At 39.8% G+C, this 25,890-nt stretch overlaps 3 protein-coding genes across 19 annotated transcripts in view; all 3 read left to right on the top strand.

Moving 5' to 3' along the window:
- The window catches only part of ctnnd1 (catenin (cadherin-associated protein), delta 1), a 36,778-nt gene extending 24,678 nt beyond the window's left edge, over nucleotides 1-12,100 (top strand). For 15 of the 17 annotated variants that reach the window (XM_061828805.1, XM_061828796.1, XM_061828795.1 and 12 more), the window contains 11 exons: nucleotides 785-902; nucleotides 1,042-1,198; nucleotides 2,375-2,392; nucleotides 2,602-2,667; nucleotides 4,478-4,605; nucleotides 7,009-7,159; nucleotides 7,248-7,443; nucleotides 7,534-7,727; nucleotides 7,974-8,021; nucleotides 8,160-8,242; nucleotides 10,285-12,100. In XM_061828805.1, the coding sequence (XP_061684789.1) occupies nucleotides 785-902; nucleotides 1,042-1,198; nucleotides 2,375-2,392; nucleotides 2,602-2,667; nucleotides 4,478-4,605; nucleotides 7,009-7,159; nucleotides 7,248-7,443; nucleotides 7,534-7,727; nucleotides 7,974-8,021; nucleotides 8,160-8,242; nucleotides 10,285-10,293 (1,168 nt within the window). In that variant the 3' untranslated portion in view covers nucleotides 10,294-12,100. The remainder of the gene's footprint in view (nucleotides 1-784; nucleotides 903-1,041; nucleotides 1,199-2,374; nucleotides 2,393-2,601; nucleotides 2,668-4,477; nucleotides 4,606-7,008; nucleotides 7,160-7,247; nucleotides 7,444-7,533; nucleotides 7,728-7,973; nucleotides 8,022-8,159; nucleotides 8,243-10,284) is intronic. The other 2 variants (XM_061828793.1, XM_061828804.1) reach the window with 1 other exon arrangement.
- Nucleotides 12,101-12,213: 113 nt separating this feature from the next.
- LOC133505609 (uncharacterized) lies at nucleotides 12,214-22,822 on the top strand. The gene is made up of 7 exons (XM_061828791.1): nucleotides 12,214-12,384; nucleotides 12,776-12,911; nucleotides 13,039-13,850; nucleotides 14,332-14,427; nucleotides 19,088-19,376; nucleotides 20,519-22,000; nucleotides 22,145-22,822. Exons 1-7 carry the CDS (start codon nucleotides 12,382-12,384, stop codon nucleotides 22,456-22,458), a joined length of 3,132 nt encoding a protein of 1,043 aa, XP_061684775.1. The 5' UTR covers nucleotides 12,214-12,381; the 3' UTR covers nucleotides 22,459-22,822.
- Nucleotides 22,823-22,969: 147 nt separating this feature from the next.
- timm10 (translocase of inner mitochondrial membrane 10 homolog (yeast)) lies at nucleotides 22,970-25,742 on the top strand. Its single transcript, XM_061828810.1, has 2 exons — nucleotides 22,970-23,191; nucleotides 24,457-25,742. Exons 1-2 carry the CDS (start codon nucleotides 23,121-23,123, stop codon nucleotides 24,650-24,652), a joined length of 267 nt encoding a protein of 88 aa, XP_061684794.1. The 5' UTR covers nucleotides 22,970-23,120; the 3' UTR covers nucleotides 24,653-25,742.
- The last annotated feature ends 148 nt before the right edge of the window (nucleotides 25,743-25,890 follow it).

Below are 25,890 nucleotides of genomic sequence, written 5' to 3'. Positions count from 1 at the left end.
CCAATTGCAGGGCTCATAGAAACAAACAACCCTTCACAATCAGACATGACTCGATTTAGAAAAGTTGAATACGCAAACAAAATGTTCATAATTTAAGACCAAAATCGTAATGTAGGACCTTTATTGGGAGGGATCAGAGATGGGGAATTCCAAGAATGTACAGCAGGACATTGAATACATTGTAAAAATGTTTCAGCCTCTGACTCTCATCCATGAATTGGTGTTCCTTTGTACATTAATTTAATTCAGATGAAAATCGTTGTTTTTCCCCTTTGAAGAAAACTCCTTAAAGGTAAGTGACTGAGTTGAGCTACGGACAGGAGTCACTGAAGTACATAGAAACTGACAGAAATAATATAACTTAATTATTAAAAATAAAATAAAAAATAATTGCTTTTACTTAAAATTAAGCCCCCAAAATTTGATCAAATAACATTACACATTGAACATGAGACAATCCAATAAGTTTAGCCAATTTTCACACAATATCAGAAGACAAGATTTTTGGAAGGACTTTTTAAAAGGTCCATCTTTACATTGGCTGCAGTTTTCCCAAAAACAAATTTTCAGAGAAAACCCAATGTTGGTCCACAAAAGCTGAAACTCATTGAAAAATGTCCATGTACATATGGTACATGTTGACATGACCTGGAAAGACATGCCTGTCCTCTTTAGAAACACTTAAGTTTCTCAGTTCCTTGTTTCATCTAGGCTTTTCAGTTGGCTCATCCATTAAGTTTTGCTTTTATTTATCTGCTCTAGTCAACTTTATTCCCCATGACAGAAATGTGAGCTCGGAGAGAAGTGAAGCAAGGCGGAAGCTGAGGGAGTGCACAGGATTGGTAGATTCTCTTATGTATATCGTCCAGTCCCAGATTGACTGTAAAGATGTTGACAATAAGGTAAAGTATGTTCAAGATATCTCTATTGCGTCATCATTAATATTTACATGCGAGTGTTTAGGTTTCTGTTTTTTTTTTTTTTTTAAACACATATTTGCACTACTGTTTCCATGTTCATCTACCGGTTATTTTTATACAGCTCATAGAGAACAGTGTGTGTCTTCTGAGAAACCTATCCTATCACGTGCATCGTGAAATCCCAGGGTGTGAGCGGTACCAAGAAGCTGCACCTGTTAACCAGGGCCCGGCCCCGTCCACCCAGAAGGGCGGCTGTTTTAGCTCACGCAAGAGTAAAGGTATGCTTCACAGAGAGATTAAATCCATTCAGTTTAGGACCAAATTTATTTCTCACTCTTTGACTATTGAATGTCAGCCTATAGGCAATCACTCCCACCCAAAGAAAACTCCCAAGTTTGTACAATGTAGAGAATCGGAGGGAGATGCTGCACTTTCCAACTGCTCTGTTTCATTGAGAGTATTGAGGTTTTTTTTCTCTCTCGAACATTTCTGTTACTTTGCATTACATTTCATGTAATCACATAATCTCACAAGGGCAGACACAATAGGAATAGAGGCGCAAGTGGTGTAGATAGAGGAAGTTTTGGGAAAACCCACTTTAATACAAAAAATGACATTGTCAAAGACAGTTTATTTCCTAATGTTTCCTTGTTCGTCAGTATTTCTTTGATCAACTACATTCCATTTCACAATTATTGTGAGATGTCGTCGGCTTTCCTCACATATCTGAAGAGTTTTGATCATAAATATTGAACACGTTCATTTCTTAAGATCGTCAGGCCTGACCCTGTTTCCGACTCTAAAACCGGGATGAGTCCACTATAGGGTAATCTTATAAGGCATACAATTCAATGAGGCTTAACGTGTTTGGTCAGGAATGGGCCAAATTGGCATAAAAGCAGGGTGATTTGTCTTTGTGTGTACCAGGCTTTGTACACAGAAGAATAGTGCCCATAACGCATAATTTAATTGCATACTTTAAAACTGAACATAGACAATTTGCTGACTGGTAATGTTCCTATGAACAGGTATATTTTTTTTGATTCACGTAATAAAACTTCTATGGATGTAGCGTTCAGAAAACCTGAGGTAAATATCACTAGAATGATGTGGACATCCTCTCCAGTTGGTGCACCATGCACACTTTATATTATTGGGGATCTACAATCGAGTTTGGCATATAAACATACAGGATTTTTGCATATTGATTTGTATCTTCTTTGTAAAAGATTGTAGTATTTAAAAACCTCCATTGCTTTCATTGAGTCTTCATGTCTGGCATGTCATGCTGCTGATTATTGTGGTTGGAATCGTTGGTGTTGGCAGATGTTGACTTTGTATCCTAGGTTTTGGATCTTTTTCTTTTGCTTAAATGCTTTCTGTTCATCAGTCTTTCTTCTCTACTTTTTCTGATGCTCTGTACTTTTTCTCTCCCTTTCGGCGCTGGGCTTCAGATGAGTGGTTTTCCAAAGGTAAGCTTCTTAGCATGATGTGACTTTGCCTTCATTGCCCGTCATAGTGCTCACTGTAGTACTTAGTTGTAGTAGTTAACAGATTATAGTATTTCTCTTTTTATTAACATGCAAATCGTCTCTCTGAAATAACCAATTAACTAACAAAAGTAGATAGGATAAGGCCATATAATGGTCTGTTTTTAATTCTCTGAATTTGTCTGTTCCAGGAAAGAAAGATGAGGATGCTGCTGCAGACATAATAGACATTCCAAAGAGGACCACACCTGCTAAAGGTAGGTCTGGTTAAATTTAATCAATATTGTTTGATTATTGTTAGTAGAGCTCAGACTCACCCTCTAAATCACCAATCAATGTTCACATTGGTGGTGACAAATTAATTGTGAATCAGAATGGAATGTTGGTAGTCCTTGTCCTATTTTGAAATAGAGACATGTCATTGTCCAACAAATGAAAAATCCACTTTGATTGTTTAAAAAATATCTTATAGCATCCGTTAAGTCATTGTCGCAGATTTTGTCACACTAAATGACACATTTTTGCTGGCGTGAGCAAGCGGTTTTCCTTCTGGGAAAAGCCGTTGCCAAAATGCTTCTTTCTGGTTTAAAAATTGGTTACTTTAAATAAAAACCCTCACCGCATCGTGGCCATGGTCTGTTTTGAGCTGTTCTTGGTGCCATAAAATGCATAATTGCACTTTGGGTGGCAATATCTACTTCTACTAAGACACCTAGTTAGCCGAGCTGGTATTTAGCGGTAGCTCTCATCAATCATCTGGGATGATGTGTTGAATGAATCTTAAATAACTTAATCTGATTAATCTCCCATGGTAGCTTTCTGTCATAAACAGTCATGTAGCACGTCCTCATCGGATGATTCGTTTTGTGGGGATTATTATCTCTGGGTTGATAGACGGCTCCGTGATCCATATGATCATCTAGTTGCTACTGTTGAACGCAACAGTTAAGGTGTATGGAATATCTAATTTCTCATGCAAATTATCTTTTCTAGATGAAAATATATGTTCAACTGTACCATAAAATGCAGAACCTTTTCAATGTTTTTACCAAAAAATATAAGTGTTTATGAATTAAAGTCTGCAAAGTTTGACCTAGTTTCCCGTGATTGGAAAAACACGTCTGGCTGACCTCTGACGTCACTACAGGTAAACGCATTGTACTCCAGATAGTTTCTCATACAAGCACAGGCACATCCACCGCGCTGTGCAGTGAATGGCTGGGTGGTCGCGTACCTATTTACTAAATACAAAGCGTTTGCATAATTTTAAAACAAGACAGAAAATTTTGTATATACATTCAGGATATTGGAGCCTTTACTACTGATCGGTTTACGACTAACAAAACCAAACAAGAATTTCACAAATTCTTACCAGTCTTTGTTTCCAACATGAGGCATATCCTGCTCCCTGCGTGCTCGGCACTTTCTCCATGGACAGTAATTTCGTCTGTATTTGAACGTGTATGCTGTTTAACTGGCTCAAATTGATAACCTTTAACGCCTTAATAAAACTCGTATGGATACTTCAAAATAGTTTTCATTGCTTGAAATATCGGGAAAATTCATCGTCGTTCTACAATGCTTGCCATTGTTGTCACCGGTTCTGATGTCTCGTTCCTACTCTCCTGTTTCCTCTTCGTTTCCGACGAATCCAGCAATGTGCAATCACTTTTTGCCGATAATCGAAAAATAAAACATTTCCTTCATAACGGGTTTCAGATTCGAATTTTGCATTAAAACAAAATGTATAATCTTAGCAAAAAGGTGCATTCGGACCTTCCATACACTTTAACAACATTAAGTCTAAATGGAGGCGCCATATTATTGCAGGTCAGGTAAAAATAAAATACTTGGATTCATTTTTGTTCAAATGTGAAAATTATGATTCAGGATTTGTTTTTTCCAAGCATAATCCTTAGTTAATATGAATTGCAACTCATTTTTTTCCTTGTACTCATTCTTCGCACTGACAGGTTCTGTCGTCCTGCTATCCTCTCCCTAGTTTGAGTAGTTTCGTTTCCTCTCTCATTACCTGTTGCACTACCATGTTCTCCCTCTGCCCTGTAGGCTATGAGCTGTTGTTCCAACCAGAGGTGGTCCGCATCTATACCTCTCTGCTCAAGGAGTCCAAGAATCCCACTGTGTTGGAGGCGTCAGCAGGAGCTGTTCAAAATTTGTGCGCTGGACGCTGGACGGTACCTCCTTCCAATAAGCACTTATTTCATTTAGCTGCACACAAATTGAGCTATCAACTCAAGTGGTAGAAATCTGAACTAAAAAAAAAATTGCTTTTTCAATTTGTCATGTGTTGTAAAGTGGAACCTACTTGAAACATGAGATAATTGAGGTAACCCTTGAAATTGAAATAAATGGAAATGCAGTTAATTAGTTAGCTGTGCAATTGTTACTGCTAGCACATACATATAGCAATGGTGTGTGTTTGTGTGTGTATGTGTGTATGTATATATATATATATATATATATATATATATATATATAGCAAACATGTATAGCAATTTTCTCAACACACAACAGCACATAATTTACAGACACACAAAGATGAGTAAAGGAGGGGGGAAAAGACTTGAGGATTGCAGTGCTGACCCTGAGCGGAAGTTAGCTACTGCTGCATTTAGATAGACAGCAGTCCTAAGCCATTAAATGTCTGTCCAGGATTCACGTTCATCCACGATCTGAGAGCTGGTGACAGTGTTATTATGGCTTTTTGGTCTAAATAAATCCTCTCCCCTTCGTAATGTGCCATCTCGCTGGGTGACTACATATTGTTTATGTTTTTAATGGTTACTACGAGACTAATGATGCCTATTACATCCTACAATGAGATGGTGCTTTTGTGTTGTATTCTCTTAAAGATGTGTACATTTAAGATATATAGTTCTGTGAAGAGGAGGGGAAAGTAGGCAACAATTGTAGTCAAGGCCCGTTACACACAGACAATTGCCCTGTTTTTGTGCTGATTTTACCCCTTCCTGACCAAGCATATTCATATGTCACACAATCTCAAGTTTTGAAAGATTAGCCTATAACATTGTCCTTTGTTCTGATGTGTGTTAAGAGTGGCTTCGTTCTGATTTTAGGGTCTGGAACAGGTTGGGGAGGGCAATCTCAAATGCAGGCAATCTCAAATAATGTACGTGTTACAGTACTTACCATCAAAGCTCTTACTGCACGTGGGGAACGCCAACTTCTCCAGGGTTATGGTGCCGAGAATGATAATGGAACAGAATGTAGCAATCAAAGAAACACCCCAGACAGAAGAATTTGGAAGCTAGATCGTTAGATAGCCTTTATTGTCATCGTACACATGTAATATGAGATTCAAACATCTGCTTTTAGTCTGGTATAAATTTAAAATACACAAATAAAACAATAAATCCTATAATAAATAATCATGGAAGATAAAACTATACCTAAAAGAACTACTAAAAAAGATTAAGACAGCATTCTGGCTCAAATGTCTGTGTGATTGTCAGGAGCGATTGGGCTTAGCCTAGTTAGTCACAGTGGACTGCTATTATTTTCAACTATTGTACATCAATGAGCATCTCAATTGTCTTTAATGTGCATTGAGCATGGCTAGTGAAGTAAAGTGACACCCAACGATTTGCACATACTTTATGCCCCTCATTCACTCATTTACTTTATAAGTGAAACAGATTGGCACCAAAAATGTAGTTTTAAAATCTGATCAGTATATTTCAATATTCATCATAACAAGTAACGCATGCATTGGTATTTACCTATGCATGCAAATATATTTAAATGTGCTTTTTATTACAAAAACACTCTTATCTTTCCTATACATTTGACTGGGAGATTATCTCCACATCCCCGATACAGGCATACAATAATAGAGCCTATCATGTCTGTGTGGCGGCCATGTTAAATGTGGGGAATGGACGTGGTGGCCGAGTGAGGATCGTAAAATCTATTATCTATTGTGCAGCGAGAGAGCAGCATGGACGTGGAGTTAACTCTAAGGAGTTCAAAACACAAATCAAATCAGAACAAGCATTTTTGGCAACTGGTTTGGAACGAGGAAGCGCACTAATTCCTCACAGCTCATGAAAGCAACTCGCCTATGATGAGTACTGTACTGGACGTTTTAGACCACGAATAATACAATCAGCTATATCGGACGACCCCGGCACCTATTAGTCCATTCTACCGAGGTTGCACTGTACACGTAACGTTATTTTTCATCTAAATATTTTGAGTAACCTGATTTGGTAGATACATACGGTCATTTATAAACTGAGGGTCCACTTTATATCAGGTGTTTTAGAGTAGTAATAATTAACTCCAGAATTTGTTATTCTTAGTTATATTCTCTGCCTAATAGCATTTGGTGTCTTACTTTGCATTAAATATATATATATATATATATATATATATATATATATATATATATATATATATAATATATATATATATATAAAAAAAGTGTGACAACCTAATGTGCATCTCACACACATGCACCATTGTATTGACTTGTGTGGGGTAAAAAATGCTCATATTTTAACTGGAACATCTTCCAACGTCGTTTGAAAATAAAAAATGTATCTGTATTTATGCAGTATGGCCGTTACATCCGTGCCCTGCTACGCCAGGAGAAAGGTCTGCCCATGATGACTGAACTACTGGCTCACGGCAATGACAGAGTGGTTCGAGCGATGTCAGGAGCTCTCCGCAACCTGGCAATTGATGCTCGTAACAGAGACTTACTGGGTAAGACTTGAATATATAATTTCCAATTGAACTTTAACACAAAAAAACCCAGTTAAAACATTTAGTTGTTCTGCTTTTATACTGCCAGGTAAGCATGCAGTGCCTCACCTAGTGGCCAACCTTCCCGGTGGCGGTCAGAGTCAGCCCGTACGAGCGCTGTCTGAAGAAACAGTGGTGTCTGTGTTGAGCACGCTTCACGAGGTGCTGGGCTCTAGCTTGGAGGCTGCAAAGACTCTCAGGGCCTCACAAGGAATTGAAAGGCTCGTCCTTATCAATAAGGATGGGTAAGTGTCTTTGTAGAATTCTAGCAAGTGGAGAATTTCATGTTTGTGTGTGTTCAGTATGCATTTACTGTCTCACCCTGGTATCACCAGCAATCGTTCAGAGAGGGAAGTACGTGGAGCTGGGCTGGTACTCCAGACTGTATGGGCCTACAAGGAGCTGCGGCGCACTTTGGAGAAGGATGGATGGAAAAAAACAGACTTCATGGTCAACCTTAACCCTCCCAGCAGCAACACGAGGACCAACGGAGGATATGAGGACAGCACTGTGCCTCTCATAGATAAAGGTCAAAGGCCTCTGTGTATTGTACTGCTTATTTGCCTTCAATCTGCATTTTTGTTGGCACATAAAAATTTTACTTAACATTGTAATTGTCACATCTGTTCATGTTTACATTTCTAATGAAATGCAACACTTGATGTGTTTCAGTACCACAGTGTGTCTTTCCCCTTATATTTTTCAAGATTTCTGGCTCATGAAATGAAACCTTTTTGTGTGCCAGAGACTGCGACACTCGTTTCTGTGTGTTCAGGTGACAAAGGTGAACGGGAAACTATTCCAATGAATGACATGGGACCAGGCGAGTATTAACACAAAATCCATTTACACGTAATCAATTTGTAACTCACTGATGGTGATTAGGTACACGCATGTCTAAGAGGTTAAACTTGACAGTGGTTTTACCATTACAACATTTTGAATTTCCTACTCCCCTTAGACGCCTACTCCACACTCGACCAGCGAGCGAGAAGGAACACTTTGGACAACACAATTGAGCCTGATGATAAAGATGCAGTACAGGTATGAGGTCCAAACCTTTAAAGGTCCCCTTCATTAATGTTTTTTTTAAATTATCTATGATGTCCTTTTTTGTGATTTGCATGATGATTTTGGTCTGAAATGTGAAAAATGTCATGAGTTTTCCTTTGATTGGAGTGTTCCTCTTCCCTAATTTAATTATAGAAAACGGCTTATGTCTGATCGGTCCACATCACAGCATCTAATTTTGGCGTAACTTGCCCGGCGCTGACTCCCAATCTTAGCAAAGCTGTGTTTGGCATTTGTCATCCTTTGCTCCCACACCGCTCGCAACTTCACTTTTTACACCCTGTTTACACCAATCTCCAGCGGTTGAAGTTGCTTCGTCAAGCCTCCCGGAATAATCGCAAGCTCAGGGTTCATTTCCTGCACTTGTTTTTTCACAGTAGTTGTTGTTCTTTGATCATTAATGCAATGGTCGAGTTGCTCTTCCAGCTCGGGCCACCTCGCCTGGTTTCCGCAGAAACTAAGATTCGTTGTCTGGACTTGGCGAAGCTCATTTTCCTGCTTCCTCCACTTTAGCACCATGTATTTGTTAATCTTGAATTCTCTCGCAGCTGCTTGATTCCCATGTTTCACCGCCTTAACAGAAAGCTTGCAGTTTAAACTGTGCTTCATTAGCGTATCTCTCTGTTGGCGCCATTTTTGGGGTCCTGAATATTGTTTAGCACAAAACACATACCGACATTATATACTGTACCTTCTGGCGGGCGTGCCTTTAGCGTTCTTTCCCATGTCTGTTTTTTTCTTTTTATTTTATTTTTTTTAATATATATGAGCAGGGTGTCGCCAGGAAATGCTCCCAGTCAGTTCCAGATTTTGGATGTCGGTACACATTATAAGGCAACCCGTCCATTTTGGAGAAAATTTAGGACTTATGTGCACCTTATAGTTGTGAAAATATGGTAATTCATAATCTGCACTTATTAATGCCCATACATGGTTTGAATATTACAAAACTCTTAATACTCAAAACAAGAACAAATTAACTGCTATGGGGGTGTCAAATTGTGAAATCTGACCTCGTCTTTCCTGTTAAAATGGAGAGTATGTAGGAGTGCCTGTAATGTGGAGTATTTATGCATTAGCCAGCATTGCAGAAGAGTACACAAAAAGTTTAAAGGGTTTTTTTTTTTTTTTTTTTTTTTTGGTCACCTAAAAAGTAAATTACATTGTTTTGAATTTTAGATCTTTGAATATCACACCTTGATAATAAATAGTAAATACTTTGGTGAAAATCAGTTCAACTAAATCACATCAGCTTTGTGGGTGTTTGCAGCCATTACAGTAATATTGCAAATTTTCCTTTGAGGTTGCATATTTGCGCAGGATACACCAGCAGTTCCCTCATTAACAGCGGTGAACGTTACTGTGAGAAGGGACATGTGCGCACACGCCCAGAGAAAACATGTCTCCGCACGTCTTTAAGGAGCACTTGGTTATACATTTTTCTGGCACATTACACACTGCTGTCATTTTACGTGCTGAATTAAAATCTAACTAACCTTTTGAAACCCCCCTTTTTCATTCTTTTCCCTTATGTCTCGAATATACAGTCTCCTAAACCTTTTTTTTTTTTTTTTTACATTTTATAAATGGTTTCTTCTTGCTTTATTTCTGTTCCTTTATCCCACTAATTTTCTTTGTGGCTTTTCCTGTCACATATTCCCACCCCCACGCCACCCCATCTCTCAGGGAGTGAAGCTTGGGGTGGGTCGGGCCTCTTTGCCTCTACTGGATTCTTATGATGGTTAGGCCACACCCACTATCTAACTGCATGTCACCGCATGGTGTGTTTGTCTCACGGGGAGTTGTGTTCCAACTTACTGCATGGCCTTAATTTTCCCGTGGCGTCACAAGTGAGTTTCCATTGTACTGTAGAAAGAAGTTGTCTATAATTTTGTGACAGTTGTGAGCAGCTCCATGATCGATTGTTCCCTATATAATCTGTTGTGATTCTGTGAATGATTCTTTCTAGTAAATGATTTAATTCTTTCACCTATTTTTTTCCCCCCTCTTTACAGAAAAACTGATAGTGTGCATTACAAAGCGACAACCTCCCGGCCACTGCCCTTGGTGAACTGACAAAGAGGGACCAGAACACTACCCAGGGGAAAAACCATCTCCATTTTCTTACTCTGCCCTGTCCTCTTCATGCTTTTGCAGCACCTCTTCCCACTTAATGTCATTCCTCCTTTATGCAACTGACAAGCCAATGAAACGCCCCCAAAAAACTGGAATTCCTGTGGCTCTATGACAACAAGATTGTGACACTTTGACCACTTTTTACTCCCAAAGTCCCTAAACTACACGAGAATGAGTCAGATATTCTACGATCAAGATCCTTGTACACTACATCTCTGCTTACCTACACCACATCTTGCCTGGAAAACACTAATGCTCTCTTTCAGGTCTGACAGTTGGGATTGTAATATGACCTTTGGAGAAATTTCTACAGGAGTTTGTTTAAAAGCAATTGTAGGGGTTGAGTAATCACCCCCTTTTTAAAGGGTGCGGACTACAGAAAGATGTTACCATTGAGAAAGTATTGAGTGACTCTGAAACGTGGATTCGTGTTTTGTAGTGGTTGTTCCTGTTTTTTGCTTTGTGCTGTATGATGTGCCAAATGACAATGCCGCCACTCTAACTGCCATTGCTGAATTCTCCTTTTAACAACTTTGATGCAGCAGCCATCTGCTTTTTGTACAAAGTTTTGCTTTGTAAAAGTCCATCACTTGGATGCATGGGCGTTCGACATTTTCATTTTGTATTTGATAATATACATGGGTGTCGGTTTTCACTTTGGGGTATCTTATGAAAGATGATGAGAGTCTTCACCTGTGATGGCTGATATGTCATGCTATTTACAGCAAAATCCTTACATTTGTAATTCATCAGAGGCAATTTCTCTTATTTGCAAGTCCATAATCTGAATGTGTAATACAGTACTGTTTTTAACAGTTTTTGTGTGGGGCCAACTGGAGTGCCTTGATTACTCAGGACAGGTATGATGGGTGTGTCAAACCATGATGTGGCTAGTCAATCACTGTCTCATTATATGGAATGCTGGCGTTTTGTGTTCGCCCAGTTAATGGAATACATCTGTGTTTAAGCAAGCGTTGATTTTTGTTAAATGTGGTCCGAAAACAAGACTCTTGTGTTCTGTATAAGTGCGCCACAAACAGCCTACCTGCTTTTTAAATCTATAGAACAGCACATGGGAGAAGAGCATTTTTTTTTCTTTTTTTGCCCACATTTTCAAATTCTTTGCATATTCTGTAGAGAACAACACACAAGTGCATAGTAAGATGTAGATAATTAAAAAAAAAAAGCACGAGGTGATGTTTTGTTTTCCTTTGGTTCAGTTTTTCCATGCCGACTGCCTAATTTTCAAGTTGCCTTGAATAGTGGACTGAGTAAAAGAATGAATTGCAAGGGATTGTGTTGGTTTCTCATAAGACGCATAGACCAGAAATTTCCTGTTAGATGGAGGACTTAAAAAGAAATAAATAAAAGCACATTTATACAATCTATAAATATATATACACACAAGAGAATATTTGTTAATTTTATGGCTATGTATTTTTTTTTTTAAATATTGATTTGGGTTTAATTATTTTGGGTGCCTGTGTGAACGCATATGCAATCAGTTTTTCTTAGATTGAAAACAGTTGTCTTAATTAGAAACTTAAGATCTGAAGAAAGATCTTACTGGAATACTTACCTTTGAAAATTGATTATGGCTGACGCCTTAGTATCTGCCTTGAATCTTAAAGTTGCACATTTATGAATGACTCAACTAGCAATGTTGTTTTTAATAAAAACGCCAAACGACTTTTGGATGGTTTCCACTTTGTGTTTATTTTGTAATTGTGGAAATAATCCTTCAACCCTGGCCAAGTGCGCGCTTTTAGTTCTCCGTTATGACGTCACCCCACCTGCCATCCTCGGCACTTGTGGCGCTCTCCTCAGTTGCAGGAAGCTAAAAAAAAAAACGCAACCTGCTATAATCACACAGGTATTGAACCCAAGTGTGTCAATTTTGAAACAGCGGTTGCGTTTTGGATATAACTCCCTTTGTGTAGCGGGAATAAAAAGTTCCAACCGACGATTGATAATAGATGGTAAGTCACGCATGACAATGCTAGCTGCGCTGTTAAGAATGTGTTGGGTGACATTTAACTTCGTTATAATAGACCTCATCCTATTTTGTGCCTTTTGTATGTTTTTGCTTTAGTTTCTTAGGTGCAAGCCAAAGCTAATTTTCACTTCAAGCTTTTGAAAATAGAAAATGTACGCTTAAAATTTCACGTTACCACTAAGATCACGTGGAAAGGACCTTAACCTGTCCGTTTGCGAGCTCCGGCCTGCTCAAAATGGAGGCCAATGTTCTAATCTGGCATGTAAAAGTTTTAAAGCATATTTTAAGGTTTTGAAATGTAAAATAATAAAAAAATAGATGATCATAAAACTAGCAAGTAAAAGGCTGACTATCTGGATGGTCTTGTTTGCAAGCAACATTCCATTACTCCCGATGGCGACGGAAACATGCATCACTACCATTTGCTGGGCTATGAGGTGAAGCTTCTTGGCGAACTCCAGAAACAACAAAATAACTTCCAGTTCTGTGATACAATTTTGCAAACTGATGGTGAGGCCCAGAGGTTATAAATCTCTTTGTAATGAATATTCAAGACCAGAGTATAAATCTATTTGAAATGAAAGTTAAATCTCACATCTGAAGCACATTAATTGTTATCCGTGTTTGTCTTGTAAAGGTATCTCTGTACCCACCCATAGCTTTGTTCTAGCAGCTCTGAGCCCTTACTTGTCTCAGAGGCTGTCGGACACACCATCTCCACCATCCGGACAAAAACTCCAGCTCCAGCTTGAGCCTTTGAAGGCCCACACCTTATTGAAGCTGGTTGGTCTATTCTACTCCGGGGAGTTGGTGGTACAGGGAAGTTTGGAGCAGAGTGATTTGATGGATGCAATCCAGACGTTTGGGATCACACCCCTTGTAGAAAGACCACGAAATGCGGTTAGAACGGACGAGCAACCCCAGAGGAATCATGTTGGGAGTTTTAGTGAATGTTCCAGGATAATAAAAGATACACTACACATTGAAACGGCAGGAAGGAAAGTTACAGATCGTTCCATAGAACGGAGAAGCTACGTATCCATGGGTACACAAACTCCTTCAGAACATCAGGGTAAACTTCTAACTACAAAGCACATCAGATGGCCAACCCAAAACATCCCATTAGAAGTGTGTGTGACTAGATCACACCAACCTTCTGCTTCAATCACAAATGCAATGTCAAATGGCGAAGAGTGTAGCCACTGGACCGGCACTTACAACACTGACCCTTCCTTCTATCAGAGATCTCAGCATCAATGTTCTGATTCTGTTAGCAGTTGTCATCTACTAACCCAAACAAAGGACAATAGTAAGACAAGTAGAGCGCAAGTAAAGAAGCCAGAAGACAAAAATGCCAATTCAGCACAGAACAGGCCTGCAATTGCCAATCTAGCGGAGAAGAACCTTGCCAAGACTAAACTGATGGAGTCAACGGAGTTTTCTGTGAAGGTAAATTGAGAAAATTATGTCAAACTGTTGCAACACTTTCCACTGCCGATAATGCTGTTAAACACTATTCAGCTTCAAGTATGTTGTAGCTTCTGAATGACAACTTTTGCAGCATCAACTTATTACTTCACATGTTTTAGCATTAAATGGACAATTTTGCTACCAACGACTAAAGTTATCCAGACCGGTTTACTCTGTTTCAGCCAACCAAAATAGATTTACATGATCCTTTCTTCAAATTTGATAGAACAGATGAAATACTATTTTCAGGATTCCTGTGTCTGAAAAGAGGTGTCGTTTCAAACGAACAACCCATAAGAGTACTACTCCATAAAAACAAGCAAAATGAATACAATCACACTCTTTGCTGTTATGATTCAAGTATTAATTTTCTTTTTTGAATGTGGCCACTTCCTCATATTTTTATCGTCATCTTCAGTCAGGGCAAATAATGTGCTGTATTTGTAATTCTGCTTTGCAGGTGAAGCTGAGAAGGAGGAAAAAAGAGAAAGTATGGGAGGTTGTATCCACAGAAGATGAGGTTGAGACCATGTCTGTGTTCGCCTCCATGTCTCAGGTAAAATACGTTATCTTTGAGACTTATTCAGACTTAGTTTTCGGTTCTGAATCCTTCAAGAAAGTTTTTTTTTTTCTTCTTCTTTTTAATTCACAATAATAGATTTCATTCATCTGTATATGGGCGTGGAATGGATAGTATATTCACAACGATCAGGAGTTTTTGTGCAACACTACTGTGTTTGTGAACAAAAGCAAATCGTTGGACGGGAAGGCTTGGGAACCGGGATGTCAGTGCAAAAACGTCAACCACATTTGAATACACCTGAAACAAATCAAACTAAGAGCAACCTACAAATTCTTCTTTAAATATAACGTCATGTGGCAGCACTGTGAACACATCCTCCTCACAGTTCAGTTGAAATCCAGCCTCACCTGTGTGGTGTTTGCATGTTGTCCCTATGTCTGTGTGGTACTCTGGTTTCCTCCCACATCCCCAAAACATGCGTGCAATTTTAATTGAAGACTCTAAATTGCCTGTTGGTATGAATGTAAGTGTGAATTGTTGTTCGTTTCTATGTGCCTTGCAATTTGCCGGTGACCGGCTCAGAGTGTACTCTGCCTCTCACCCAAAGATGGCTAAGATAGGCCCCAGCATTCCTGCACCCTAGTGAAGAAAGGCTGTACAATAAATTGATGGATCATATATATATATATATATATATATATATATATATTGTAAAGCCCATCTTCACTATCGTACATATATGTGAGAACCGCCGGGTTTTAGATATGACTTGCCACATCTGGCCCGAAGGCTGACCCCTCCGACCCACGTGAGGCCAATCACAAATCAGAAAAAAAAAATGCTGTGCATTTTGTGTTGCTTTTATTTTGAAAGGCATTACGTTCATACATTGAAAAATGGGTTAGGGTTAGGTTAGGGTTAATGGAAAATAAGTATTTGAACACCCTGTAATATTGCAAGTTCTCCCACTTAGAAATCATGGAGGGGTCTGAAATTTTCATCATAGGTGCATGTCCACTGTGAGAGAGAGAGAATCTAAAAAGAAAAATCCAGAAATCACAATGTATGATTTTTTTTTTCTAACAATTTAATTGTGTTATACAGTTGCAAATAAGTATTTGAACACCTTAGAAAACCAATGTTCATGGTAAAGTACCCTTTGTTTGCAATTACAGAGGTGAAACGTTTCCTGTAGTTGTTCGCTAGGTTTGCACACACTGCAGGAGGGATTTTGGCCCGCTCCTCCACACAGATCTTCTCTGGATCACACAGGTTTCTGGGCTGTCACTGAGAAACACGGAGTTTCAGCTCTCTCCCAAGATTTTCTATTGGGTTTAGGTCTGGAGACTGGCTAGGCCACACCAGAACCTTGATATCTTTCTTACGGAGCCACTCCTTGGTTTTCCTGGCTGTGTGCTTCGGGTCATTGTCATATTGAAAGACGACCCATCTTCAATGCTCTGACTAAGGGAAAGAGGTTGTTCCCCAAAATCTCACAATATTTGGCCGTGGTCATCCTCTCCTTAATACAGTGCAGTCGTCCTGTCCCATGTGCAGAAAAACACCCCCGTGCTTCATAGTAGGGACATTCTTGTTGGGATGCAACTCCTCATTTGTCTTCCTCCAAACACGGTTAGTGGAATTATGACCATTTTGATCTCATGTGACCACAAAACCTTGTCCCATGACTCCTCTGTATCATCCAAATGGTCATTGGCCAAATTAAGATGGGCCTTGACATGTGCTGGTTTAAGCTTGGGAACCTTCCGTGCCATGCATGATTTCAAACCATGACGTCTTCATGTTTTACCAATAGTCACCTTGGAAACGGTGGTCCCAGCTCTTTTCAGGTCATTGACCAAGTCCTTTCGTGTAGTCCTGGGCTGATTCCTCACCTTTCCAAGGATCATTGAGACCTTAAGAGGCGCTCTGTAACAAGGCAGGTTCAGGACATCGCTGGAAACTTGGAGCTTCAGCTGAAGAACAAAGTCAAGCTGACACTGACTATTTTTTTATCTGGTGTTGGATAAGAGCTGCAATGTATGTGACACTTTTCAGTTGCTCATCTTCTTACGTGGGATAACTCCAGATTTTCATATCACAGAGGAGCCCGCAGCGATGCAATTGATGAAAGGGACCATCCCTGGGATTGTTCAGACGTAACTTCATGTTTTGCCAAGTTAGGAGTGAAATGGGACAAGCTAGCAGGATGTGACAATGGACGGTTGTCCAAATCTGATTGAGAGAAATGTTTGAGTTTTGAAGAGAAGCCACAATTAGGGGACGGAAAGTGTTATGTAAAGCTGTGTTAATAATTAACTATTTTGTGGATGTTGTAAATAGAATGGTTAATTTCTTCAGTGCGCGAACATTAAATCACAGTTTGTTGGACTTTTGGAGGAAAATGAGACAGGACATGGTGACATAAGCTATCACTGTGCTGTCAAGTGGCCCAGTCTAGGCAAAGTACTGAAAATTGTATGGGTTCTGAGAGACCAGATTCAGGATTTCTATGTGAAGAAAGGACACGACATCCCACAGCTTTCAGATGAAAACTGGATAGCAAACCTTGGATTTCTTGTGGATTTGAGTGCAATGTTGAATTAACTAAATGTCAAAGTGCATTGCAAGGCCCTTTTTGTACATTAAATGTACACTGCAGTGAAAGCTTTCATGAGAAAGTTGCTTCTGTCAAGTCAAGTGGGGAACAACATTCTCACCTACTTGCCAAAAGGAAGTAGCAACATCAGCTGATCACCTCCACTTGTACTCATCCATGTTCACACTATGTGGAAAGTTTTCAAGGCAATAGAGTGTGAAGTGCGCATGGCTTCTTCACCTTTCAGTGTGGATAATGCACCAAGTCTTGGACCTGCAGTCTCACACACTTCTGGCAGAGCGCTTCAGGTCAAGCTCACTGCTGGATTTTTACTCTTCCCTGAAAGAGGAGAACTTTTCACATATGAAGGCATGCTCAGAAGATTCTAGTCCTCTTCCCGTCAATTTACATAAGTGAAAAGACATCGTGAGTGATGAAGTTCAATAAATCCAAACACAGATCCTCTATCACCAAAGACAACTTCTCAGCAGTCCTTCACATAGCCAGCCACCTCAGACCTTCAGCCAGATTTAAACGTCCTTGTTCAAGACTGACTGAATTATTCTCACTGAAGTGAAAACAAGTTACAAGGTTCAGGGTTTAAGGAGATTAACAAGTTAAAAATAAATTAAACTGAAGTGATTGGTTTTATTATTTCTATAGGAGTATTTTCTTATGTGAGATATACACTACAATTTCACACAGCCCATTTGTATAAAAACTGAAAATCTTTATTCCAATTACCAGCGCCAGTTATTCAAAATATAGAATTTAATGCAGTTTAAAATGCGACGTTGAGAATTAAGGTAAAGGTATCAATGGTGCAGCCCTCATTTCTCATGTGGCCCTTCATAAAAAATATTGCCCAGCCATATTCTAGAGAGTCTTTATGTACTGAAGTTTACCCAATGCTGACACACTGACTTTGCCAGTCTGGGAGAATTCACAACAAGCATTTCCCACCAGTTTGTGCTATACGTAGATGCACTACAGATATTTTTTGGAGACGTTTTCTTTGATTAAAATAATGTCAATCCCACTTTTGTTTCTTCCTGTTAACTATGTATTTCCTTATTTGTTACAACTGCTCCATCTACTGGTTACGCAGTAGTGTTAATTATGCCTCCATTGCTTCAATAATCAATGTATTGCATTATGCAACGTAACCTCACTGCAATATGGAGGACCAAGAGCGACAAAATGAATCAAATACATAAATAATAAATAGCCTCATGAAGTATGCAATTATTTTATTTAATTATTGAAGTTTCCATCCAGGTGTAGTGGTACACGAGTCTGACTTTGGTACGGGCAGCGTAGGATCAATTCCCGCTCGGTGATGGTGTCACTATATGCCCTGCGACCGACCGATGACCAATTCAGGGTGTAGTCTGCCTTTCACCTGAAGTTAGTTGGGATAGGCTCCAGCACTCCTGTTACTATAAACGGCTTTAAAAATGAAAATAAAAATTAATCTATTCTTTTTCTGTACCCCTTATCGTACTAGGGTTGCCTGCATGCTTGAGCTTATCACAACTATCTTCGGGTGAGAGGTGGGGTACACCCCAACCTTGATGCTAGCCAATTGCAAGCCACATGGAAACAAACAACCATTCGCACTCACAATCACACCCACGTCAAATTTAATGTCTTCAATCAAGACTATATGTTCATCTGTTCCATAAACAGGCCCACCACGCTGCAGTGTTTTAATGTTGATCATTGTAGTGGTACTTTCTGTAAATAGCTTTGAGAAACACGGCCTGAGTTGAATTTTTGATTTAAATGGTAGAATATGTACATAGTCTATAAGTATATACTGTGTATAACACATCTACTGAATATAACATATATATATATATATATATATGTACACACACGAGTGGCGTTCAGTATTCTTATGTTTGACTACATTTAATCCCTTCCATAGTACACAATAAGTTAACACTGTTCAATATCTTCATTTCGTTGCCAATGACTCAATACAGCTGTGTAGTTACTTTTGTATAGAAGGCATTACAACTTATACTTTACAACATTGGATTACAGTATGGCATTACAACTTTGGTCTGATTGGTGATTATCTCTTTCTAGGAATCCCACCCAACTGCAACACAGACATCACATAACCACATTGCAGACGTTGAGCCAAGCAATTCCACTCAACCTCAAACACATCGCAATAGCATATCAGAACCATCAGATCAGTTCATTGATCACACTGTCCAACACCAAAATGGAATGCTCCAATTGGCTCCTGCTCCAGAGCCTCAGTGCCTTGCAGAAGAATCTGATGAGCAGATAGAGAAGATGTTGGAGGACTTCATGATTGGTCTGAACATCCTGCCTGCATTGGAAGCTGAGGAGGACAACAGGGATCAGAGTAAGTTGCGATCAGACGGCCTTTCTGTTGAATGTCCGCCTTATCAGATCTTTGTTGAACAAAGTGTCCCTATATCATCATACATAGGTATTGGGACGCAGGCATTTCATTTTTGTTTTAAATTTCACACTTGTGTATTTTTTAGATGTGTGGTGGAGAGTCCAGTGACAGGATGCGCTGCAGGCTCCTTACCACACAGTGATGTGTTTTTTTTCAGGATGCTCTCTATGGTCCTTTTGTAGAACAGACACTCTAATGATTCTGGCTCTTCTCAGTTAGTGCAGGAAGTAGGGACGGTGGGGAGCTTTCTTGGCCAGTGATGAGGTCTTGCGTAATGGTGGTGCATACAGGCCAGGTGCTCTTTGTAAGATTTCTAACAGAGGAGTGCAAAAAATAATTAGAAGTGTTGTCCAAGAGCCAACAAGACCTAGAATCTGCAACAGTGAGTAATGCACTTCTCTGCCATGCCCTATATGCACGCTCATTATGCAAGACACAATTGCTGGGATTAAAAAAAAAAAAAAGCATGTCAAAGCTCATTTGAAGTTTGCTGACAAACATTTGAACAAGCCAGATAAATACTAGGAGAATATAGTCTGGTCTTTTGAGAGCAAAATTGAACTTTTTGAATGCCATAATGCACATTACATTTGGAGGAGACATGGCAGTGGACATCACCCATCACTTGGTACTGGTACTAGTAAACTTCACATTGTGGAAGAAGGAAGGATTAATGGCTAAATATACCGAGACACTCTTGACAAAATTTTACTCTCAATTGGTTACAAAGAAAAGAATGAATAGAGCTGATGGAATGGCCCAGCTAGTCACCTGACCTGAAATCCAATCGAAAATCTTTGAAAAGAACTCAAACTCAAGGTCCATTAAAAAAAAAGCCCACGGAATGTAATTTTTTAGTTATTCTACTTTGTCTGTATGCACGGTTTTATTTGGGTTGTTACGAACATCTGGTGAAATTTCCAATAGCACCTTTCAATATTTTACAGATAGCATTCATGAGGGTTCTGAATCATTTATAACCCGGTCTGGGGTTGTTGGCACACAATAATTCAGGTCACTTCACCTTTTTCAGTGAGTAACTCTCCAAACATTGTTTTACAAATGTTTTTTTTTCTTTACAGCTCAGAACCGACTCAACGTTAAAGTTCAGTCTGGCAGTGTGATAATCCCTCAGCAACCGCTTCTTCAGGATCTCTCATCTGCCAGCTCAATGGGGCAAATGAATCAAGTGACCCAACATGACCGAACCGATCCACCATTCCAGGAGAGGGAGGCCCTGTCTTCGTTTTTTCCAACGTGTTTGAACGATATGCAACTTCCTCGATGTCTCTCACCAATAGAGCCATTCACTTCAGTTGGAATTCACGATGCAACCACGAACGATCATCAGTTGTCTCTGTGTGCAAGACCCTTGCTCACAGAACAGTCGTCACTAGTTTCTCCACTTGCAGATGGAGAAGACAAAGGCTCACTTTTATCGAAGAGACATCCAAGCAAACTGCCAAAGCAATGTCTCAAACAGGTGGAGTGTGAACCACAGCAAAGCCGAAACTGTCTCCTACCTTGTATTAAAAACAAGGTGGACGTGTGTCCAACTGCTGCTCAAAGGGATGCTTACCCCCTGAGGAGAAAGAGAACTTTAGTAAGTAAAAAAGGTCTTACTATAGATGGGAATATTGCGTCTAAAAGAAGGAAAGTGTGTATTGATTACCCACAAGATTATACTAGTTCAGTCTGTGATGAGCTGAGAAATATCAAAACCACAAGCATTTGCCTAGTTCGACTGTCACAAAACAATGTCCTCGCAAAAGAAAGAAAAATGGCCACACGTTCCCTGAAATCTCCACCTATTTGTTTGAGAAAACATGATCAACAGTCAACCACAAACAAGCATCTGAAAAAGACAACCAGAAGTGCTGGACGTCCAAAATCGGTGAATACACACCAAAGCCACATGAAGACCGTGGGGGTTTTGAAAACAGTGCAAGTGGGACCAAGTGATACATGCTCACAAAGTGTCACAGAGACAAACTCTGAGGTCCACAGACCTACGGTTGCAGCAAACAAGAAGAAGAAACGTGGGAGACCACCAAAGGCTGCCCCTCCAGTCATTTCAAAGAGTAAAATCCAGGAGAAAATGGAAGAGGAATTCAAGATAAATGTTGAAAAGAGTGATAAACTGAAAGGAAAGGCCCCCAGAATATATTACACAAGAGGTAAGAAGCAGGTGGTTCCACTGAAAAGTATTACAAATGCTGCAAAATCTGATGATGATGCTGCACCCAAAAGAATGGTTGCTTTGGCAGAATTTCAGACCTTTGTCAAGACCCAACACTTAAACAAAAAGGAATCAGGTGAAACCGAAGAAACTCATCGAAATATCCTCAATGGAGATAATCATGAAGGCGATCCCTTTATCCAGGTTCAGGGAGAATCGCTTGGAAATGGCAACGTTTCAACTGATCAAAATCCCAATGAAGTTCTCAAGAAATCAATGGATCAGAACGAAAAATTACAACTTGGCTCATGGAGGTCTTCTGGAAAGGGGACCACTTCAAGTGATGTGAATTTGTCTGAGATGCACCAAACACAGAAGATAAAAGGTATTTTGTTTTTGTGTTGTGCATTCCATTGTTCATTCACTTATATTTTGAAAGCAAATGTACCATAATGCACACTGTCGTCGCCGAAAAAGTACAAAAGTCATCAGTGAAGACGTCGATATCTTGTTCTCATTTTTTTTCCAGAATTGGAGTCTGTTGTGACGTCGGCAAGAAATGACAGAGGTTGCTCTCCTAGTGATAAACAACCACGTGCTCAAAATCAAATGTCTTTGGAGCCGAACATGAACACCCAGATCGGTACATGCTGGTCTCCTTTAACAGGAACACTAAATAGCCCAGAAATCAGTCAAGAAGAACTAATTGAGGTAGATGCTCTGCTCTCCTCCCCAGAAAAAATGCCCGTCATTACCCAGTGTGAGTATGCACTCGTCCACACTGAAACTACACAAATTGGAGTGAACGGAGAAATTGATGTGACAGGAGATGAGATGGACTGACGTTTGTGTGTCCATAGTTTCGTTGTGCGATAAGTGGTCATTCCTAATTTTCTCTGATGTTGGGCGTTTACGTCTATTTCACGCCTTTGCCATGTTTGTAGTTCAGTGACCAGCTTTGTATAACACACGGTCATGTCTTTCCTGTTCTTTTTCAATTATCTGTGGTTTTGTTTGTGTAAATATTTTTGTCATTTACTTATCTGATAAAGCAGGTAAAATGATGCTTATTCTGTTGTGTATTTAATTTGTTACATTTTTCTGTTGGAGTAAAAATAAATGCATTTTGCATAGCAAGATGTATTTAAAAAAAAGTCATCTGAAGCCTGTCCTTTCCAAACGTTGTAAATGTATTTTGTTAATGATATAGCTGATTTTGTTTGGCTGAGTGATTCTTTTTATTTAATGGTCTTCCCGTACTGAAAATACATATTCAGCACAGTAGAGGGCGCGCTGCACCTACTCTTTATTTCCTGTGGTCTTGAATTCAACTTTATTGACATCGGAAATGATGGCGGAAATTGAATGCACGTGTATGCGTATGACTTGAAGGTTACGCAGAGCCTCACCGGCAAGGAAGTTTGTTAGTGTGTGTCAGATAGAACAGATAACCACGACTGTGTAGTTGCGGTTCGAACGAGTTTGGACAACACTGCAAGGCAGTCATGGACCCCATGAAGGCGCAGCAACTGGCGGCGGAGCTGGAGGTGGAGATGATGGCTGACATGTACAACCGGTAAAGTCGAAATAAGCTAACGCGAGCTAGCTACCGCAATGGCATCCTCTGGACATTCTCTAAAATAACGATCTCATACTCTGTTTAGAGGTGAAGTTGGAAAAACAGTACGAGTTATAGGGGCCATTGCAGTATGACCGTGGAGGGAATTCCTTACAAATGGTAGCTATAGCGAAAATTTCAACGTGTTAAACCAGTGGTTCTTGTTTTTGACACCCTGGGACTGAAGTGCTGTTATCGTTTTATTAATATACAAGTTAGGCACGATAATGAAGACGTATTGCAAATAAGTCTTAAAACCCTTTATAGTTGACATGCTTCGACATAACTACACACGCGAGTGCCTAGAGTACCTTCCAAAACCGAGAACGAACGTACATTTCCGCTAAAATAAGAAATTGACAATTGCACAAAACAAAATAATTGACATCTTCGCAAATAGAGAAAGTCCGTTCATTAATAATATCCGTGTAGGAACTCGGAATGTGGGCGTGGCGAGTCCTAACACGTTTATCGTTCCACCCCACTTTTTCTGATCAAGCCAATCAAAAATATTGAACAAAGGGCCAGTACAACCCTGATCTACATAAAATATCAATTCAGCCATTTTCTGAGCCGTATCCTCACGAGGGTCGCGGGATTTCTGGATCCTATCCCAGCTATCATCAGCGAGGAGGCGGGGTACACCCTTAACTGGTTGCCAGCCAATAGCAGGGCACATGGCGACGCCCAACAGTCGCCCTTATAATCACACCTATGGGCAATTTAGAGTGCCGGAATTTGAACCCTGAACCTCAGATCTGTGAGGCCATCGCCCTAACCATTTGTCCGACTCTTCCACCCCTCCATAAGATATATGTATGGAAATTAAATTAAAAACTGGAAATCACGGCAATATTTGGATGTTCCTCCTTGTGCTGCATGACATATTCCTACTTGTTAATTGCAAACTCAATTTCAGCGAAACTTTAATCAAGGAAATCCTTCCAAATCCACGAAACAATCATGTTATGTCAATTCATTGTTTCTCAATCATTTTTCCGTTACTGTTCTTGTTTTCTGTCATCATAAAACAAGTTTAAGTATTTCAATAACCATATTCAATATAAAAAGACAACTATAATGAACAAACAGGATTTGAGTTGCTGACGTGCATCATATATCTCACTAGTAAGATGTCATACATTTTTTTTTTTTTTTTTAAGTTAGCCACTTTGATGTGAAATCCTACTTCGAAAAATAAGACTTCAAATAATTTCTTCCAGAATGACCAACGCCTGCCACAGAAAGTGCGTGCCCCCACATTACAAAGAGGCGGAGCTGACAAAAGGCGAGTCTGTGTGCCTGGACCGCTGCGTGGCCAAGTACTTGGACCTCCACGAGAGGCTGGGACGCAAGCTAACAGAGCTCTCGGTCCAAGATGAGGACATGATGAGGAAAGCAGCGGTTGGCAGCGGATAGCAACACTGACAACGGGAGAAAACGCTGAAGACTAAGACAAGATAATGGAAGCGGAATTAGTGTGTGTGGATTCTTATTTGGGTTATGTCTGTGATCAAATGCATCAGAATTTAAGTTCGTTTGGGTCCAGGGAAGAAACTGGTGGCCGCTTTCAGGGGTTGTGTACAGTACTTTAGGGTCGGAGCACTTTGTGCACCTTCAATTTGAGAACACCTTAAAATCCTTCAGAAACAGGCTTAACAGCCTCTCTGGATGTGGAATCAACAGGCCCAGTGGTTCAGTGAATGAATTTATGGGATGTTTGGATTTTATTATTGTAATATTTTATTTGGCTCAGTCATACATCGACTATACTGCATTTATTTCTCAAATACAGTATGTTACAAACGGCTCTCTATATAGTTCAGGGCCTACTGTTATTCGAACCTCCGGTGGCAAGCTGGACAACTCTCACCGTTCACCATCCAGACCGTTTTCTGGTTCATCTTAAGAAGTTTAACACATTATGTAATGGCACCCCCCTCACGAGGAACTTTGCCTGCCGATCAGACCTCAAAGGACAACTTCCCCTCATGCTGTCGTTCTCTGTCAAGCCGTGCTGCTATCAGCCGGTGGCCAACGCTGGCTTGTCCTCTACTAACTTCATATCCTCAACATTTCAACCATGTGTCATTCAGCCTCCATTGGGTCCCTTGAAAGGCTCATTACAAATATTTGCTATTTCGTTTGAACTCAAGTCAGAGCACTGCAATCATGTGCATCCAATGTGAAACATTTGATATTTGAAAGCAAAAAGAATATTTAGAATGTGCTTGGTGGTTGAGGTGTTCATGTCTGTGACAAAAGGACCCCCTATTAGCCCTACACGAAACGCACTGAAACTACCCTGTTGGGATATTGTCACATGGACTTTACTCTGTCCTTCTTGTGCAGGTTGTTGTCCTTCTGTGCACCATGTGTGTGTGTTTTTTTTTTTTTTTTTATTAAAATGTGTGTTGTCTTTTCCCAGTCTGTCAGACTTTCCAATTGCATATCAGCGCAGCAGAGATGTTTATCTTCTTAACGTAAATAAAGCAATCTTATCATTTGAGTGAGTGAGCGAGCGTTGTCGATACGCACGTAGGCGGATTTTAGCGTGGTTATTGCAGACAGCAGCAGATGTTCACCACTGATCTATAAAAAAAAAAAAAAAAAACTGGATAGCTCATTGGCTACCGGAACTGAAGTCGCCATCCGCC

Source organism: Syngnathoides biaculeatus, chromosome 9 (assembly GCF_019802595.1).
Source record: "Syngnathoides biaculeatus isolate LvHL_M chromosome 9, ASM1980259v1, whole genome shotgun sequence".
NCBI lineage: Eukaryota > Metazoa > Chordata > Actinopteri > Syngnathiformes > Syngnathidae > Syngnathoides > Syngnathoides biaculeatus.
This window is presented reverse-complemented; position numbering and strand designations above follow the sequence as displayed.

What these genes read in the sequence shown, in the direction of transcription:
- LOC133505609 (XM_061828791.1), top strand. An exon ending in GGAGGACAACAGGGATCAGA is followed by an intron (nt 19,377 to 20,518) that starts GTAAGTTGCGAT and finishes TTTTCTTTACAG; the next exon opens with CTCAGAACCGACTCAACGTT. An exon ending in CCAAACACAGAAGATAAAAG is followed by an intron (nt 22,001 to 22,144) that starts GTATTTTGTTTT and finishes TTTTTTTTCCAG; the next exon opens with AATTGGAGTCTGTTGTGACG.
- timm10 (XM_061828810.1), top strand. Translation starts at nt 23,121, where the DNA reads ATGGACCCCATGAAGGCGCAGCAACTGGCGGCGGAGCTGGAGGTGGAG. An exon ending in ATGGCTGACATGTACAACCG is followed by an intron (nt 23,192 to 24,456) that starts GTAAAGTCGAAA and finishes AATTTCTTCCAG; the next exon opens with AATGACCAACGCCTGCCACA.